This window comes from Ptiloglossa arizonensis, chromosome 2 (assembly GCF_051014685.1).
Source record: "Ptiloglossa arizonensis isolate GNS036 chromosome 2, iyPtiAriz1_principal, whole genome shotgun sequence".
Lineage (NCBI taxonomy): Eukaryota > Metazoa > Arthropoda > Insecta > Hymenoptera > Colletidae > Ptiloglossa > Ptiloglossa arizonensis.
In genome coordinates, this window is record NC_135049.1 from 8,649,373 (window position 1) to 8,666,699 (window position 17,327).

General features: G+C 31.1%; 4 protein-coding genes across 8 annotated transcripts; 1 reads left to right on the plus strand and 3 right to left on the minus strand.

Annotated features, from left to right (window-relative positions):
- Window positions 1-569: 569 nt before the first annotated feature.
- LOC143155166 (uncharacterized) lies at window positions 570-5,546 on the minus strand. 3 transcript variants are annotated; one of them, XM_076327588.1, is made up of 5 exons: window positions 5,498-5,546; window positions 4,330-4,543; window positions 1,645-4,257; window positions 853-993; window positions 570-781 (listed from the first exon to the last, which is right to left on the minus strand). In XM_076327588.1, exons 1-5 carry the CDS (start codon window positions 5,513-5,515, stop codon window positions 744-746), a joined length of 3,024 nt encoding a protein of 1,007 aa, XP_076183703.1. In that variant the 5' UTR covers window positions 5,516-5,546; the 3' UTR covers window positions 570-743. The 3 variants fall into 3 exon arrangements, with proteins under 3 accessions (XP_076183703.1, XP_076183702.1, XP_076183704.1); XM_076327587.1 differs by lacking the exon at window positions 5,498-5,546 and adding an exon at window positions 4,935-5,341; XM_076327589.1 differs by lacking the exon at window positions 5,498-5,546 and adding an exon at window positions 4,741-5,340.
- A 439-nt stretch (window positions 5,547-5,985) lies between these two features.
- Window positions 5,986-10,176, minus strand: LOC143155168 (uncharacterized). Of its 2 annotated transcripts, XM_076327591.1 has the most exons (5): window positions 10,076-10,176; window positions 9,786-9,999; window positions 7,101-9,713; window positions 6,309-6,449; window positions 5,986-6,237 (listed from the first exon to the last, which is right to left on the minus strand). In XM_076327591.1, the coding sequence occupies exons 2-5, from the start codon at window positions 9,949-9,951 to the stop codon at window positions 6,200-6,202; spliced, it is 2,958 nt and encodes a 985-aa protein (XP_076183706.1). In that variant the 5' UTR covers window positions 9,952-9,999; window positions 10,076-10,176; the 3' UTR covers window positions 5,986-6,199. The 2 variants fall into 2 exon arrangements, with proteins under 2 accessions (XP_076183706.1, XP_076183705.1); XM_076327590.1 differs by having other exon boundaries at window positions 9,786-10,168.
- Sem1 (Suppressor of exocyst mutations 1) lies at window positions 10,170-11,233 on the plus strand. 2 transcript variants are annotated; one of them, XM_076327594.1, is made up of 4 exons: window positions 10,170-10,329; window positions 10,633-10,734; window positions 10,823-10,919; window positions 11,126-11,233. In XM_076327594.1, the coding sequence occupies exons 2-4, from the start codon at window positions 10,650-10,652 to the stop codon at window positions 11,175-11,177; spliced, it is 234 nt and encodes a 77-aa protein (XP_076183709.1). In that variant the 5' UTR covers window positions 10,170-10,329; window positions 10,633-10,649; the 3' UTR covers window positions 11,178-11,233. The 2 variants fall into 2 exon arrangements, with proteins under 2 accessions (XP_076183709.1, XP_076183710.1); XM_076327595.1 differs by lacking the exon at window positions 10,170-10,329 and having other exon boundaries at window positions 10,498-10,734.
- On the minus strand, window positions 11,196-16,003 carry LOC143155169 (uncharacterized). The gene is made up of 9 exons (XM_076327592.1): window positions 15,169-16,003; window positions 14,082-14,813; window positions 13,685-14,015; window positions 13,274-13,608; window positions 12,987-13,212; window positions 12,570-12,908; window positions 12,315-12,468; window positions 12,069-12,232; window positions 11,196-11,972 (listed from the first exon to the last, which is right to left on the minus strand). Exons 2-9 carry the CDS (start codon window positions 14,759-14,761, stop codon window positions 11,664-11,666), a joined length of 2,538 nt encoding a protein of 845 aa, XP_076183707.1. The 5' UTR covers window positions 14,762-14,813; window positions 15,169-16,003; the 3' UTR covers window positions 11,196-11,663.
- Between the last annotated feature and the right edge of the window lie 1,324 nt (window positions 16,004-17,327).

The following is a 17,327-nucleotide window of genomic DNA, read 5'->3' on the forward strand; positions in this document are numbered from 1 at the left end:
TCCGGACCGATGTCACCGGGAAGCAATACGCCGCTGAGACTTTTTTTTTTTTTTTTTTTTTTTATACGTGGGGGAAATCTTCGAAAGACCCCCCCGCCGCCTGGGGAGGGGCGGGGGGAGTGTGGGATTCCCCGCGCCCGGAAGGAAACCCAACGGGCGCGGGACCTGCCCACTAAAACCCACCACGGTGGCCATCCTCGCACTATGCAGGGGGAGCACCTGGGACCGAAAACATCATATCATCAGGTGCTCCCCCGTGCAGGGCTCTCGCGCCCGTGTCCTCCCGTTCCAGGGAAGGGAGGGGGTACTTCACCCTCCCTTCCCTGCTTTCTCCTCGGCGCTCTGGCGCCCGACGTCGGAGCAGGGCCACACTGCTCCGTCATCCCACTCCCGGGGGCCGCCCGAGGGCGGCCGTGAGTCCCACACTCACGACCGCCCACGGCCCCCATACGCCGCTGAGACTTTGAAATTTTCGGCACGTCTATTAAATTACCGAATGTTTCTATTTTTCGCAATAAAATTTAAAAAATATTGTGGACATTTCTCGACATAGAAAACTGGCGTATTAGTCAAGTCATTTAATAAAATATTTACGATACAAATAACTTATGGAGAATTAAAATACTATAATACCGTTAATGTATAAAAATCTTACACAAGTTTGTTAAAGTTATATAAAACCTATGCTTTTACTAACATTAATGACTATATACATATATATAGTTGTTTTTAGTCCACAGATGTTACTTCCTGTTATGTGATCTTCTTACCCGCCCAGGAACTGAAATAAAGTTGTAACATATGTAATTATGCAAATAGATAAAATATAAAACATGAAAAATAAATTGTTACCTTTCTCTGGTGTCTCCTCTGAAATACTACCTTTCGTAATCGTACTCCTCCTTTGTTTTTCAATTAAGTGTAGTTTACTCCGTGTAACATGAGGAGTCATAGGAAGTACTGGTTTATTTTCTATACAATTATTTTCTTCCCCTGCAATAAGATATACTTAACAACTTGTCCTATGATATAAGTTTTGATAATGTGTGTTGTAATCAACATTAAGGTCAGCTAGAAACTCTCACTATTCTCTGAACGCTAAATAGTCCTTTGAACGCGTCTTCCTAATATTTTCCAGAAAATATATTTAAACTTACGAGTGTGGACAAAATTCACTCCTGGTTCTTATGTTCAGGCCAATTTCCTTACCGTGAGTCACACAACATTATAGGCGCAAAGGTTAATGAATCAAATACCATTTATAGAGCATAAAATATTAATAGTTTATAAATACTACTTTAAATATTTACCACTAGATAATAATATCTATTTTGTGGTACAGTAATTCTCGTTTTAAAGTGACAATGTGTAAGACACTGGATTAAGATAGTTTACCATTATTCATATTTTTTCAAAAAGAATAATTATTGTAGAAGTAGTTTGATCATTTGACCGGAGCATTTCAAAAATAGGAACCAATGAAACTTTCCATCACATCTACTGCAGAATTTACTACACAAAGCTTGACTGACGAGTCACTAATATTTTAAATAAATCTTTCAAAGGACCTTACAAGTCTTTTTATTTATTTCCTCCTGATTTATCATTTAAACTGATAATTTTTATATTAAGAATTGTGTTTACCAGAAAATTTAACACTTCTTCTACTAGATCTTCTCTTGCCACTTTTTCCATCCAAGTTCATATTCTCAATGGCATCCGGTAAATTTATCTTTGAATTAATTTTTTCATCATCTTTGATGGTGACTTTTAAAGAACTTTTCTTTCTTGTCCCCGGAGGAGTTTTATTCTCTTTATGCTCTGATTCTTTGACATTTATAGATATTTTCCTTGGAGTCTTCTTATGTTTAGGTGTATTTACTGAGATAATACTTCTATTTCTTAGAACTCTTATACTTTCATCTTTGTCAACTATTTCTTCTTTATCATTTATCGAAATTTGTTTCTGATATTCTTGTTTAAGTGTATTTGTATCTGTATCGTCTGTAATTTCTTTCAATGGTAGGAAGACTGTATTATTAAATGATTCATCAGGCACTTCATCGTTTTCACGCACATTACTTTGTCTTCTCAAAATTCTCCTTCTTAACGGTGTATTCGAGTTACTATTTGATACTGATTCTTGAAGCGGTGTTGCAAATTGTAGTTGCAAAGATGGTACTTTATTTGTATTTCTATTTTTAAGATTATTCGCTTCAGAATGTTTGTTGACATCAAATACGTTTTCAGATTCATCGAAACTATTATCAACAAAATTTAGTTTCCTTTCTGCATGTATTTCTATATTGTCATCAGAACAGTCAAAGGTAAGATTATCTATTCTAAATAATGCTGCAGCTAAATCCATCTTTATTTGTGTTTCTTCGTCAACTGGAACTTCATTTAATACTAGAGTATCATCGAAATTAACTGTATGGATTATCTTTTCATGAGATTCTACTTTCATTGAATCCTTTGGTTGCTTTAATATACTTTTTCCTGGGGTTTGAGACGAGTTAAAATAAGACAATCTTTTACACATATCTGGTGTTTTGCACATTTGACTTATTTTTATTACCGTCAAAGGAGTTGAAAGTTTTTTTGTTTCAGATAATTGTACTTTTTTCAATAAACTTAATCTTGTTTCTTCTCGTTTGATAGATGAAAATTTCTTGTCATTAGGATCAACTGATGTAGATCTTGTTCTATATTTTACATTAGGACTACGTTCATGATGTTCAGGTTTGTCAGTCGAAATTTTGTTACTTATAATTTCAAGCTCTTCCGCACTATTTTTATTTCTTATTTCTTGCGTCATTTTCATTTTTCTTTCTGTCAAAAACTTTCTAATTGAACTTGACTTTGTAGGCAAGATTTTCTTTTTTGCGGCAGTATTCTTTCTGAGAGGCTTGGTAACAACAGGTAGCTGTTCTTCTTCCCAGTTTTGTGAACGAAGTTGTTCTATCTTTTCAAATCGTGAATCACAATTTTTTACTTCCATATACATCATGTCCCAGAATCCTTGTAAGTCCTTGCATGTGACTAACATTTCACCTTTCCCTGTTACACAATCAGAAACTAATCCACGAAATCTTTCAAACTTTCTGTTTATTAGTAAATTTGTTTGCCCAACGGCCTGATTAATATGGTATTGTGCATCTTCTGTAATTTCAGATTCTGTTTTCACTTTTTCCCATTTCTTACATAATTCTTTTAATCTACTTATTTCTTTATTTAGAAGAAATTGAAAATATTGTGCAGTACGTTCTTCTTCTTCAACTGAAATGTTTAAATTTTGCATGATAGTATCTTTTGTAGGAATATCAGCGCTACGTGTAGAGCCAAAGCTAAAACCACGCTTTAACTGTTGCTCTTTTCTAGCATTACTTTTCCCACGACTGGAAACAATATATGGTGAAAAGAAAACTGGATCACTAGGAGAATTAAATTGTGCAGATGTAGGTGTATCAATGTGTGAGAAAGATGCTGCTTTAACATTGTTATTAAATATTGTATCAGCTTCCTTAGTACTGTTATTAAGTATTTTACTAACTTGTGCAATACTGTTATTAGAAGGTTTGTCATTTAATTTTTCTTTCTCGTGGTCATTGACATCATCATTGTTACTATTAACAATACTATTGTTGAATGAATTGGACATTTCTTTTTCATCAGACGATACATTTAATCTTATAGTTTCAATGGAACTGCCTTCTTCACATTCTTTATCATCGATCTCTACTTCTGTAAATTTTGTAGTATTGCTTTTTATACTTGCTCTTGTTGTCCTTGAAAAATTTGACACAATTTCACTTATTGTAGTGGGTGATACACTATATGGAACTACTCTGCCGAATAATGGCACTTGGGGTAATCCTGCGGGGTGTTTAAATTTGTAATTTTCAGGAGCAAAAGAATGCTCCTGTTTCTTTTCAGCTTTTTGATCTTTTTTGGCAGATGAACTAGAATTTTTTATCAATAATTCTGCTGCTTTAGCCATTAATCTCTTTTCGGTAGCTCTTGTAATTCTTTTTATTGGAGAAGTAGGTGCAGTTGGTGCAGTTGGTGCAATTCGATTGTGTGACTTTTTTTGCGACACAAGAGTTTTATTTATTTTAATTGGAGAATATAATTTGTGATGTACTAAGCCGACAATAAAAGGAGGCTTCTTCTTCGCTTGTTCTATCCTTCGACGTTTATCACGTTCTGCCTTCCATTGTCGAAGTTTAGACATGCGATTATCTTTCGTAGAAGGTACTATAAAATCAAAATATAATCATGTAATAAAACGTGCATGAATATTAAAGTCAAACAAGCAGCTTAACGAACCTATATTCTGTGATGTTGTAGCCGAAGTAACGAGTAGATTTCTTTTCGCGGTTATAGTCTTGTCTCTTGATATTTTACGCAATTCGTCACATTTTTTGGCGCGAATAAGTCGATTTTCGCTTATATTTCCAAAAGCTTTTGGTTTTTCTTTATATCTGCGGTTCATTTTATCAAATTTGAGATTGGAATTAGAACACAACCGTTCAACGGTAATCTGCAACGGAAAACAATTTGAAATCGACGCACCAGACCCGACCCGGCATGTGTTAAAGTTCAAGTAGCAATACTACCAATGTAAAAAAGATATGAAAATTTAGGGCACAGTAAACATTACAAGTAGATTAAGTTAAGTACCCATTTTGTTGGTGGTTATAATAAAAATACTACAATATATTACAATTATGCTTAAACCTTTAAAAAATTTATAACATGATAATCCTATTTCATTCAATGAGATGAAAATTAGTATTGTAGATCACCGAATGAGGATGAAATTTTTGTTGAAGAATTATTGGTCGTATGCAAGTCCAACCCCCTTTCGTTGCAGCTTTTACGTTTGCCAGAAATGCGTTCTATTTTTTGAAGAATGTACCAAAGATACATACGTCTTTAATTTGGTATTTTTTAAAAATCATTTCACATTTCGAAAAGCAATGCATAAGTTCTTTATTTTCGGTGATCGAGTCATTATAATTAATAACTTATTATCAGCGGCACATATAATAAAGGAAATATGTTTTTGAACAATCACTTTTTAAAGAAACACATTGTTTAAACTACAACTACTACTACACAACCACCACCACCAACCAAATAATATTCGGTTTGATTAAAAACGATCTAATCGTTCGAATAAATCGAGCAACTTGAGAGAAATCGAACTGTTCGAAATAAGCCAAGCGGTACGAAAGAAGTCATGCAGTGTGAATTCCGAAAGTTCTTTTAAACTATTCGGTTTATTCTGACCAGAGAACACCCCCTCTATAATTGAGTGAGAGTCGTTTCGGGAGTTCAAGAAAATAGACCAATAGGAATGCCCCTGTTTCTTTTCAGCTGTTTGATTTTTTTTGATGGTGGAACTAGAATTTTTTATCAATAATTTTATGTCCGCAATATAATTCTATGTACACACATGTGAATGAAAAATGCATCTACCATTTATACTAACCCAATCTGGTGACACCATGAAGATTTAAAAACTTAAGCGCTAATTTTAAAGATCGTAAAACTAAAAAGGTAATTTTATTATGTTACGACTTTTGTATTTTCAAAATGTTATATATTATATTTTCCAATTAACAATGATAAAACTATTGAAGCTGTTCCACGCAAAAACGGACAGAACCGCATTGTACCAACCTTACCGACTTTTAGAATTACATAAGATATTTAAATTGATCCAATTACAAAATAACAAATATTAGAATAAGATATTAATGTCAGCAATACTTTCAAACGAAGTAGCCAAATCTTTGATAAAAAGTTCCAACACTAGCAATCAATAGAGAGTAAGAAGCTGAAGATAAATACAAATTTAATTTTTCAGCAGGATTGCACCAAATATTTGGTTGAATGGCCTCATGAAGAATACATATCACTTGCTATTGAATTACCGAATGTTTCTATTTTTCGCAATAAAATTTAAAAAATATTGTGGACATTTCTCGACATAGAAAACTGGCGTATTAGTCAAGTCATTTAATACAATATTTACGATACAAATAACTTATGGAGAATTAAAATACTATAATACCGTTAATGTATAAAAATCTTACACAAGTTTGTTAAAGTTATATAAAACCTATGCTTTTACTAACATTAATGACTATATACATATATACATAAAATAGTTGTTTTTAGTCCACAGATGTTACTTCCTGTTATGTGATCTTCTTACCCGCCCAGGAACTGAAATAAAGTTGTAACATATGTAATTATGCAAATAGATAAAATATAAAACATGAAAAATAAATTGTTACCTTTCTCTGGTGTCTCCTCTGAAATACTATCTTTCGTAATCGTACTCCTCCTTTGTTTTTCAATTAAGTGTAGTTTACTCCGTGTAACATGAGGAGTCATAGGAAGTACTGGTTTATTTTCTATACAATTATTTTCTTCCCCTGCAATAAGATATACTTAACAACTTGTCCTATGATATAAGTTTTGATAATGTGTGTTGTAATCAACATTAAGGTCAGCTAGAAACTCTCACTATTCTCTGAACGCTAAATAGTCCTTTGAACGCGTCTTCCTAATATTTTCCAGAAAATATATTTAAACTTACGAGTGTGGACAAAATTCACTCCTGGTTCTTATGTTCAGGCCAATTTCCTTACCGTGAGTCACACAACATTATAGGCGCAAAGGTTAATGAATCAAATACCATTTATAGAGCATAAAATATTAATAGTTTATAAATACTACTTTAAATATTTACCACTAGATAATAATATCTATTTTGTGGTACAGTAATTCTCGTTTTAAAGTGACAATGTGTAAGACACTGGATTAAGATAGTTTACCATTATTCATATTTTTTCAAAAAGAATAATTATTGTAGAAGTAGTTTGATCATTTGACCGGAGCATTTCAAAAATAGGAACCAATGAAACTTTCCATCACATCTACTGCAGAATTTACTACACAAAGCTTGACTGACGAGTCACTAATATTTTAAATAAATCTTTCAAAGGACCTTACAAGTCTTTTTATTTATTTCCTCCTGATTTATCATTTAAACTGATAATTTTTATATTAAGAATTGTGTTTACCAGAAAATTTAACACTTCTTCTACTAGATCTTCTCTTGCCACTTTTTCCATCCAAGTTCATATTCTCAATGGCATCCGGTAAATTTATCTTTGAATTAATTTTTTCATCATCTTTGATGGTGACTTTTAAAGAACTTTTCTTTCTTGTCCCCGGAGGAGTTTTATTCTCTTTATGCTCTGATTCTTTGACATTTATAGATATTTTCCTTGGAGTCTTCTTATGTTTAGGTGTATTTACTGAGATAATACTTCTATTTCTTAGAACTCTTATACTTTCATCTTTGTCAACTATTTCTTCTTTATCATTTATCGAAATTTGTTTCTGATATTCTTGTTTAAGTGTATTTGTATCTGTATCGTCTGTAATTTCTTTCAATGGTAGGAAGACTGTATTATTAAATGATTCATCAGGCACTTCATCGTTTTCACGCACATTACTTTGTCTTCTCAAAATTCTCCTTCTTAACGGTGTATTCGAGTTACTATTTGATACTGATTCTTGAAGCGGTGTTGCAAATTGTAGTTGCAAAGATGGTACTTTATTTGTATTTCTATTTTTAAGATTATTCGCTTCAGAATGTTTGTTGACATCAAATACGTTTTCAGATTCATCGAAACTATTATCAACAAAATTTAGTTTCCTTTCTGCATGTATTTCTATATTGTCATCAGAACAGTCAAAGGTAAGATTATCTATTCTAAATAATGCTGCAGCTAAATCCATCTTTATTTGTGTTTCTTCGTCAACTGGAACTTCATTTAATACTAGAGTATCATCGAAATTAACTGTATGGATTATCTTTTCATGAGATTCTACTTTCATTGAATCCTTTGGTTGCTTTAATATACTTTTTCCTGGGGTTTGAGACGAGTTAAAATAAGACAATCTTTTACACATATCTGGTGTTTTGCACATTTGACTTATTTTTATTACCGTCAAAGGAGTTGAAAGTTTTTTTGTTTCAGATAATTGTACTTTTTTCAATAAACTTAATCTTGTTTCTTCTCGTTTGATAGATGAAAATTTCTTGTCATTAGGATCAACTGATGTAGATCTTGTTCTATATTTTACATTAGGACTACGTTCATGATGTTCAGGTTTGTCAGTCGAAATTTTGTTACTTATAATTTCAAGCTCTTCCGCACTATTTTTATTTCTTATTTCTTGCGTCATTTTCATTTTTCTTTCTGTCAAAAACTTTCTAATTGAACTTGACTTTGTAGGCAAGATTTTCTTTTTTGCGGCAGTATTCTTTCTGAGAGGCTTGGTAACAACAGGTAGCTGTTCTTCTTCCCAGTTTTGTGAACGAAGTTGTTCTATCTTTTCAAATCGTGAATCACAATTTTTTACTTCCATATACATCATGTCCCAGAATCCTTGTAAGTCCTTGCATGTGACTAACATTTCACCTTTCCCTGTTACACAATCAGAAACTAATCCACGAAATCTTTCAAACTTTCTGTTTATTAGTAAATTTGTTTGCCCAACGGCCTGATTAATATGGTATTGTGCATCTTCTGTAATTTCAGATTCTGTTTTCACTTTTTCCCATTTCTTACATAATTCTTTTAATCTACTTATTTCTTTATTTAGAAGAAATTGAAAATATTGTGCAGTACGTTCTTCTTCTTCAACTGAAATGTTTAAATTTTGCATGATAGTATCTTTTGTAGGAATATCAGCGCTACGTGTAGAGCCAAAGCTAAAACCACGCTTTAACTGTTGCTCTTTTCTAGCATTACTTTTCCCACGACTGGAAACAATATATGGTGAAAAGAAAACTGGATCACTAGGAGAATTAAATTGTGCAGATGTAGGTGTATCAATGTGTGAGAAAGATGCTGCTTTAACATTGTTATTAAATATTGTATCAGCTTCCTTAGTACTGTTATTAAGTATTTTACTAACTTGTGCAATACTGTTATTAGAAGGTTTGTCATTTAATTTTTCTTTCTCGTGGTCATTGACATCATCATTGTTACTATTAACAATACTATTGTTGAATGAATTGGACATTTCTTTTTCATCAGACGATACATTTAATCTTATAGTTTCAATGGAACTGCCTTCTTCACATTCTTTATCATCGATCTCTACTTCTGTAAATTTTGTAGTATTGCTTTTTATACTTGCTCTTGTTGTCCTTGAAAAATTTGACACAATTTCACTTATTGTAGTGGGTGATACACTATATGGAACTACTCTGCCGAATAATGGCACTTGGGGTAATCCTGCGGGGTGTTTAAATTTGTAATTTTCAGGAGCAAAAGAATGCTCCTGTTTCTTTTCAGCTTTTTGATCTTTTTTGGCAGATGAACTAGAATTTTTTATCAATAATTCTGCTGCTTTAGCCATTAATCTCTTTTCGGTAGCTCTTGTAATTCTTTTTATTGGAGAAGTAGGTGCAGTTGGTGCAGTTGGTGCAATTCGATTGTGTGACTTTTTTTGCGACACAAGAGTTTTATTTATTTTAATTGGAGAATATAATTTGTGATGTACTAAGCCGACAATAAAAGGAGGCTTCTTCTTCGCTTGTTCTATCCTTCGACGTTTATCACGTTCTGCCTTCCATTGTCGAAGTTTAGACATGCGATTATCTTTCGTAGAAAGTACTATAAAATCAAAATATAATCATGTAATAAAACGTGCATGAATATTAAAGTCAAACAAGCAGCTTAACGAACCTATATTCTGTGATGTTGTAGCCGAAGTAACGAGTAGATTTCTTTTCGCGGTTATAGTCTTGTCTCTTGATATTTTACGCAATTCGTCACATTTTTTGGCGCGAATAAGTCGATTTTCGCTTATATTTCCAAAAGCTTTTGGTTTTTCTTTATATCTGCGGTTCATTTTATCAAATTTGAGATTGGAATTAGAACACAACCGTTCAACGGTAATCTGCAACGGAAAACAATTTGAAATCGACGCACCAGACCCGACCCGGCATGTGTTAAAGTTCAAGTAGCAATACTACCAATGTGAAAAAGATTTGAAAATTCAGGACACAATAAACACTTCAAGAAAATAGACCAATAGCTACAGCCATTTAACTGATCATGCAGGCATTAATGTAGACATTCGTATCTCGTCCATGAATAGACTATAAATATATAATACAAATGTGGTAAAACTTCTGATTGGTAGAAGGTGTGTCACGACTTTAGTTTATTAATCAAAAGCTTTTGCGCCTGTGCAACGTAATATCTTGTTTCAACCAATTTTGTGCTGGTAAGTGTTTATTACTTATTTATACATTTTTGTTCTGTTACAATTTTGTAAGTCGTAAGTTCAAGTTTTATAGTTTTTATACAAATTTATCATTGTTTTGTTATAGTTATGTTTTTACCCTTTTTTGTTATAATGAAAGTATTGTTTTTTTTATGTTTTTAACTGTATTACCATTTTGAAGTAAATTTTTTAATTGCTAGTGTCAGCTCTATATATTTGTTTTATGATACAGTATAAGTCTTTAGAAAGTTCAAACCATTTCAAACGCGTTCCATCATACTGGAATTGATTTTTGCTTTGTAGGAGTGTCAAATTTGAGAATGACAGACAATAAAAATGATAAAACAAAAGTTGATTTAGGATTATTAGAGGAAGACGATGAGTTTGAAGAATTTCCTGCGGAAGGTATAAGAATTTACAGTCGTAAATGTTTATTATTAAATAATGTCTAAATATTGTGACCTAACCTCAATTTTATTGAATGACTTGGTAGATTGGACTGCGGTAGACGAAGACAATGAAGATATTACTGTATGGGAAGATAATTGGGATGATGACAATGTTGAAGACGATTTTAATAAACAGTTAAGGTAATTTTTCTAATTAGAAAGAATGTTAACACCTTAAGTAGAAAAATAACTTAAATTTGAAATGGTTGTATAAGTCTGACCTCATGTTCCTATTAATTATATTGTAATGATTTAACGGTCATCAAAATATGACTATGAGTAGATGTATAAAATATTGTATTTAAATAATTGTATAATACTTTATAAAGTGTAATCATTTATTTCAGGGCACAATTAGAGAAACAAAAGGCGCAGAATGAACAAGGGAAAGAAAATTGATCAAATTATGAATTAAATGTATTTAATCATAAGAATAAATATGTATTAGACTATTACGATTTTGCATACATTTAAATTTCATATATATCGATAGACTTTTATTAATTGTGAAATATAATAGTTTTTCATAAACATTTGTACAAAACTTAAACATTAAATACGAATGTACAGTTTAAATGCACGTAGTACCTAATATGCGCAATGCATATTATATAACTCATGAGTCATGTTACTTTAATGGAAAAAATACTTGGCATTCTTATTTTAAATATATAATCAGGTACACAGTCGGTTTTGAAAACTTTATAGTTTTTAGTTGTCAAATGTCAACTAATTTGCTACATATGGCACATCAATTCCTTTCTCTCTAAAATATATTTCAGTAATTCATGACTTTCAGTACTAGTAAATTATTTGAATAATGTACATTTTTATAAGTATGTATTGTACTGTTTTTTCTTTAATGAATTTAAAAAAAAAATGAAATTATCGGAGAGCTGCACTACTATGAGTTAATCTACATGTAACTAGTAGTTGTGATGCTAGAACATCTAATATCTGTAGGTTTAAATCTACATTGATTTTCTTTGTTTCATAAGAATCAAGCAGATATTGCATAATGTTTACCATATCATCCTCACCAAATATTAATTTTATGTCACTTGGAATTTTAGCTAATAATTGTTGCAACAGTCTTTCCTTGATGGGTATTAAAGGTTTATCAGAAATTTTGTTTTGTACATTACGAAGAAATGATGTATTACTCAAGTAATCAAAAATTTGGAGAATAGCGGTCTGAAAAATTGTATTAAATTATTAATTTAATGTAAAACTATTAATGACAATTATTATAATATCGAAAGATAATGAAGAAATATTATGAATTATTACTTGTAACAAGGGTTCAGTGACATTTCCAAAGAGTAACTTTGTCCACCTAACAACTGCTTCTTGTTGTAAGGTATTATTACTTTCAATGCCTGATAACAACTCACAGATAAGATCTATAGCAGCACATGTTAACATTAAGTGAGAATCTAATTCATCTACTTCTTCTGTCAAAGAAAAAGGGATATAATTGTGAATACTTATATACTTTAAGGCATATTGTAGCACTTGTTTGCATACTTAATTTACCTTCATCGGAAGCCTTTACAATTTCCCACCAATGAGATAATAATGTAGTATCGTTACTACTGTCCATTGAGTCAACAGCTTCGTAAGCTGTATCCACACAAGAATACTCAGTTCTTTCATCTACTAGTTGTTGGAGTCGAACTGCTAAACTTTTCTGAAATAATACAACGATATATTTATTTGTCTGCTTACTACGAGGTATAAGAAATATCAAATACATTATCGACATTTATGTCACGATCTATGTTTAATTACCGATTTAATATCCTCGACGAACCTCCATGGTATATCAGCTAAAGGCATTAATGTAGGTAATGGAACATTTTCCTCTTCCTGTTCAACTTCAAAACCTGGAACAACTGTTTTCAATGTGTTGAAAACACCGCTTACAGTTTTGGCCAAAAATCTATCAAATCGAGGTGCAACCACATCTGCCTTTTTACCAGCACTACTGCTTGGACGTAGAAAATGTCGCAATTGTGATGGGCATTCATTAGCTAAACGTGTAGTGAGAGTTTTCAAATAATTCTCTAACTCAATACGCCCACCTTCCGGTAATACTAAATCTGTCATAATAGATGCTAATTCTGGAATCTATAAATTTGTATACTGTATATAATAAATTAAATAAGGTATTGGAAAGTACAGAAAATAGATTATTTTGTATTGTACCTCTTGCAAGTTGGCATGTAACTGAGCAAAATCACAGTATTGTCTTCTGACGGTAGCAGTAGTTGTTTCAAATAAATCAACTCCACGTTGTTCCACATCATCAAATTGAATACAATAAAGTAGTTGTTGCGAACCATCAGGAGCTGTATGAAACTCTGTCCATGGAATCAATAAATTGGTAAATTGATTTCCTTCGTAAACTACGTAAGATTTTTCTTCTACATGTCTGAAAACATCCAATGTAAGAAAATGTTATGTTGTTAAAGATCAAAAACATTACAACTTACAAAGGTGTATTCACTGTTGATTTTTGTTGTAATACAGTCCTGAGTCTAGCAATTACTGTAGCAAAATCAGCAGGTTCTTCATATACTGGAGATATTTTAACATCGTCCACTTCAGAATCCACTTCTGACATACTTTTACCCCAAAGACCTCTATGTTCTGTAGCTAAATTGTCTAAATGTAATGTAGGTCTTTTGTCGTTTATGGTTAATGAGATATTTCTATTTTCAATTGCAGTTTTTGTGTATGAATCAGATTTTGATTTTGGTAACATTTGTGGAATTATAGCTGCTGTTGAAGATGTTATACCTTCGTTCAAAGCATTGGATATAAATTTCTAAAAGAATCATTATATTAATTTATAGTGAATGTCTAACCAATAATTAATTAAATTTTGTAAAAGTATATTGTACTTTTGTGCATAATATGTCTTCTTTCTTTTTAATTTTAACTTCAGCAACTTCTTTTGATTCAGGTTCTAATAAATCCGTTAAACTTTGAAAAAACCAGTTTGGAGAACTTATTGTTTCTATAATTAGTAGTAATCTTTTTGCTAAAATAGATAGTAAAAGTTTACATGGCAATGAACTTGTCAATTCCCATTGTAAAAATTCTTGTGCCAAGGTACTAATTATTCGATGAAGCATGTGCTCCAAGGCTGATACATTACGAGAACCAGGATGTAAAAACTTGAATGCTTCCTCCATACTTGTTGCTGTTCCTTTTTCTATTCGACGTAATGCTCTATAATAAAATACAATTATCTTTAATAATAGATTGCTTTATGAAAAAATGAATGGGAAATCATACCTGTGATATTCTTTTAAATGTAACAAGAACACATTTGCTAGTTTATGAGTAAGCTTCACTTTGTCCATTAAATTGATTTTATAAAATAATTTGGTCAATAGTTTTTTTAGCATTTCTTGTGCTTCATCAGGGAATGATTTATCATTGCTGATGGATTTATACCAGACATCAATACATTTTAAATGGATTTCTTTCACCATATCGTTTATTCCTATCATTCGTTTCTTTTTTAAAGAAATAGTTTTTGCATTAAATGCAATTGATTTTCTAGATGATATTTTTATCGTCGAAACATTATCTGTTTTCTTTCTAATAGGTCTTTTTATTAAATTTATATGTTCATTTATTTTCAATTTATCTTTAAAATTACTATTACAATTACCTTTTTCTCCCGAATCTTGTAATTTCAGATTACTTGCTAATTTTTTATATAACCAGTTATTAAGAAGTTTTATGTTAAGTGGGATATTTGCTTTTAGTGCAAGTTGAAGTAAGAAACAACTGAGCCACACTGATATTATTATAATGAAAGTAGCCCATAAAATAGTCACATAGATTGGTAGTGTTGTGAGTCCAGCCCATTCTTGTATAAGTAAAGACAACAAAGCACTTAATATACTTAAAATCAACAATATCTGGTTCAACCAGCTCATTGGTATAACTTTCCCCATTGTAAACATAATATAATAATAATAAACATAACATTACATTTTGTGCCAATATAACATAAATCTGTAACAAAAATATATTTATTATTTATTTGTAAGTTTATTATATTATACGATAATTGTGCAAACTCTGTTTTATAATGTTTCTAAAATAATATTATATTTAAAAATAATTGCTAAATCTAAAAACAGTTTGAAATTTCATAAGATACAAACATATGTATTAATTAACATCGATTAAACGATATTGTATTTTCATTGGTATCATTAAATTTTAGAAAAAGATTTACAATAATTGATTGTTTAAAAAATTTCAAATTATAGTTGTCAATACTACAAAAACAAAATGATAGTCTAAGATCACGGAAGATAACTTTCGTTTTTCAGTATTATTATATTAATAAAATGATAAAACATACCTCGTGTTCTTCAAAAACTTTTCTATTATTGACATCTTGATTCCAAATTTAACCTCAACATTTTTGATTCTCGCTCGAATCCGATCGTGAAATTTTTAATTTACAAATCCAATTTGTTTCACACACGATCAACATTCGTAATTCACTCTTTTTATGTTTACTTCCAGGTAATGTTTTACGAACATTTTATTTTTGTTTTTTGTTACATAGAAATACAGAGATTACATCTTAGCAAGAATAGCGATCCACATTTTTTGTCACAATTATTACTATTATTTTTGTTTCAACCACACATACATTTTTGTAACGATCGTAGTAACACTTTTCAGACACAAATGATGCTTTATATAAGGTAACTATATTAGATCGCACTCGACAAATTCAATACTCGATGCAACATGCACACATACGTATGTAATGATTGTATCGCTGTGACGAGGATGCACGAGTAATTATTTTTCAATTTTTGTTGATAAAGAAACACGTTAACATATGTTTCGTTATGACACATGCGTATACTTGTAGGGACGTGTAAAATGATTGAATATAGGTTGTATAGATATCTAGGTCATATATACCCTTTAATACAATGCTTAGAGAAAAATTGATTCAAAGAGAAAAGTTGATGAATCACCAGATAACAGTTTCTATGCGCATTTAAAAACTTTGAAATCATTTTAAGTTTTAAGAGCTTTAAAAACTAATACAAATGTTTCTGTGCATTTAAAATTTATTTTGGCATTTGAATTTCAACAGCCAACGTCTGATAGTTTCGAGATAAAATCTTAAAAATACAAGATTGCAAATTTGATACGAACTGAGTGATTTTTATGGTATTTTAAAATAAATCATTAACTCGAGATATTAGATAGAATGTTAGTTGAAATTCTTGTGGTAACACATTATGAAATTTCTTTGATTAAAAATTTAATACTTTCGCGAGATATTATCTAAATCTATAGATTTAAATTTTGAACTATATCTACTAGTATGTAACTAAATCTAATAATTTATAACTCTATCTTAATCTAAAGACAAAATCTATTACAAGATATTATTAACTAGATTTTTGTCTAAATTCAGTGTAGATAAAATCAGATTTTATCTACATCTAATCTATTGTCTACATCTGATCTTATCTATATATATATATAATCCAAGCTGATTCAAGTTGTCTACTGTTGATATAATTTTCTCCTAGATATACTGATAACCGTAAAGTCGATGTAATGCAGACATAAGTGAAGAACCAAGTTTAATATAAGTATGAAATTACGACAAATAATCTATATATTCAAATATAGCTCGAATGTATGGTGTAATGTAAGATTGGCGAACCTACGGTAGCGTGGTTGAGATGATAGACAAAACGATTTTTCTGGCACCCGACTGAATTTTAAATCAAATTTATTTTATGTTACAAAATTTAAAAGACACGAACATTTTTGGAAATAATTATAACAGTTTTACATTATAAGTTAATTGTTTGTATTATATAGTTGTTTTAAAGTAATAACTATATAAAAGAGCGACAAGCATTCATACTATAGTATTTTTATAATAATTATTATATTTATCAATTACTCGGAAATTAAATAGCATCTACTTAATAAATTTTCATACGGCACGCTGCAACATTTTTTTTATTATTTATTTCTGGCACGTTATCTCGAGAAGATTCGCCAACCCTGATATAACGTGTATTACATCTATTGTGTATATCTTTTCCATTAGATACGTCGAAATTTCGGTATCGTTTTATTTGTTCTATCCTTGAAAAAAATTCCAAAAGTGTTTCCAAAAAATTGTAACTGTCTTATTATCAGCTTTAACGATCAATAGAAATCATTAAAATTATACGATATAATTAACCTCGTCCGACCTCAATCGTCAAGTTCATTCGATTTAGCAGCATATATCGTACAAGTAGCAAAATCAATCTGTCCCTCTCTTGTCGTGGCATTTTCAGCGCGTATTCAACTTGCAAAGAGAGACAGTGTGCGGTAGAATCCGTCTAAGCTGGCGCACGTCCACCCCATGCAGGTGCACGAACGCGTGCATACGCGTCTCGAAGAGTGTGGTCTCTAATTTTAGTCGTCGAAGCGTCAGAATAAACGTAAGTCACCCAGGGGCCTTGTAAGGCTAGAAGATGCTCCCGG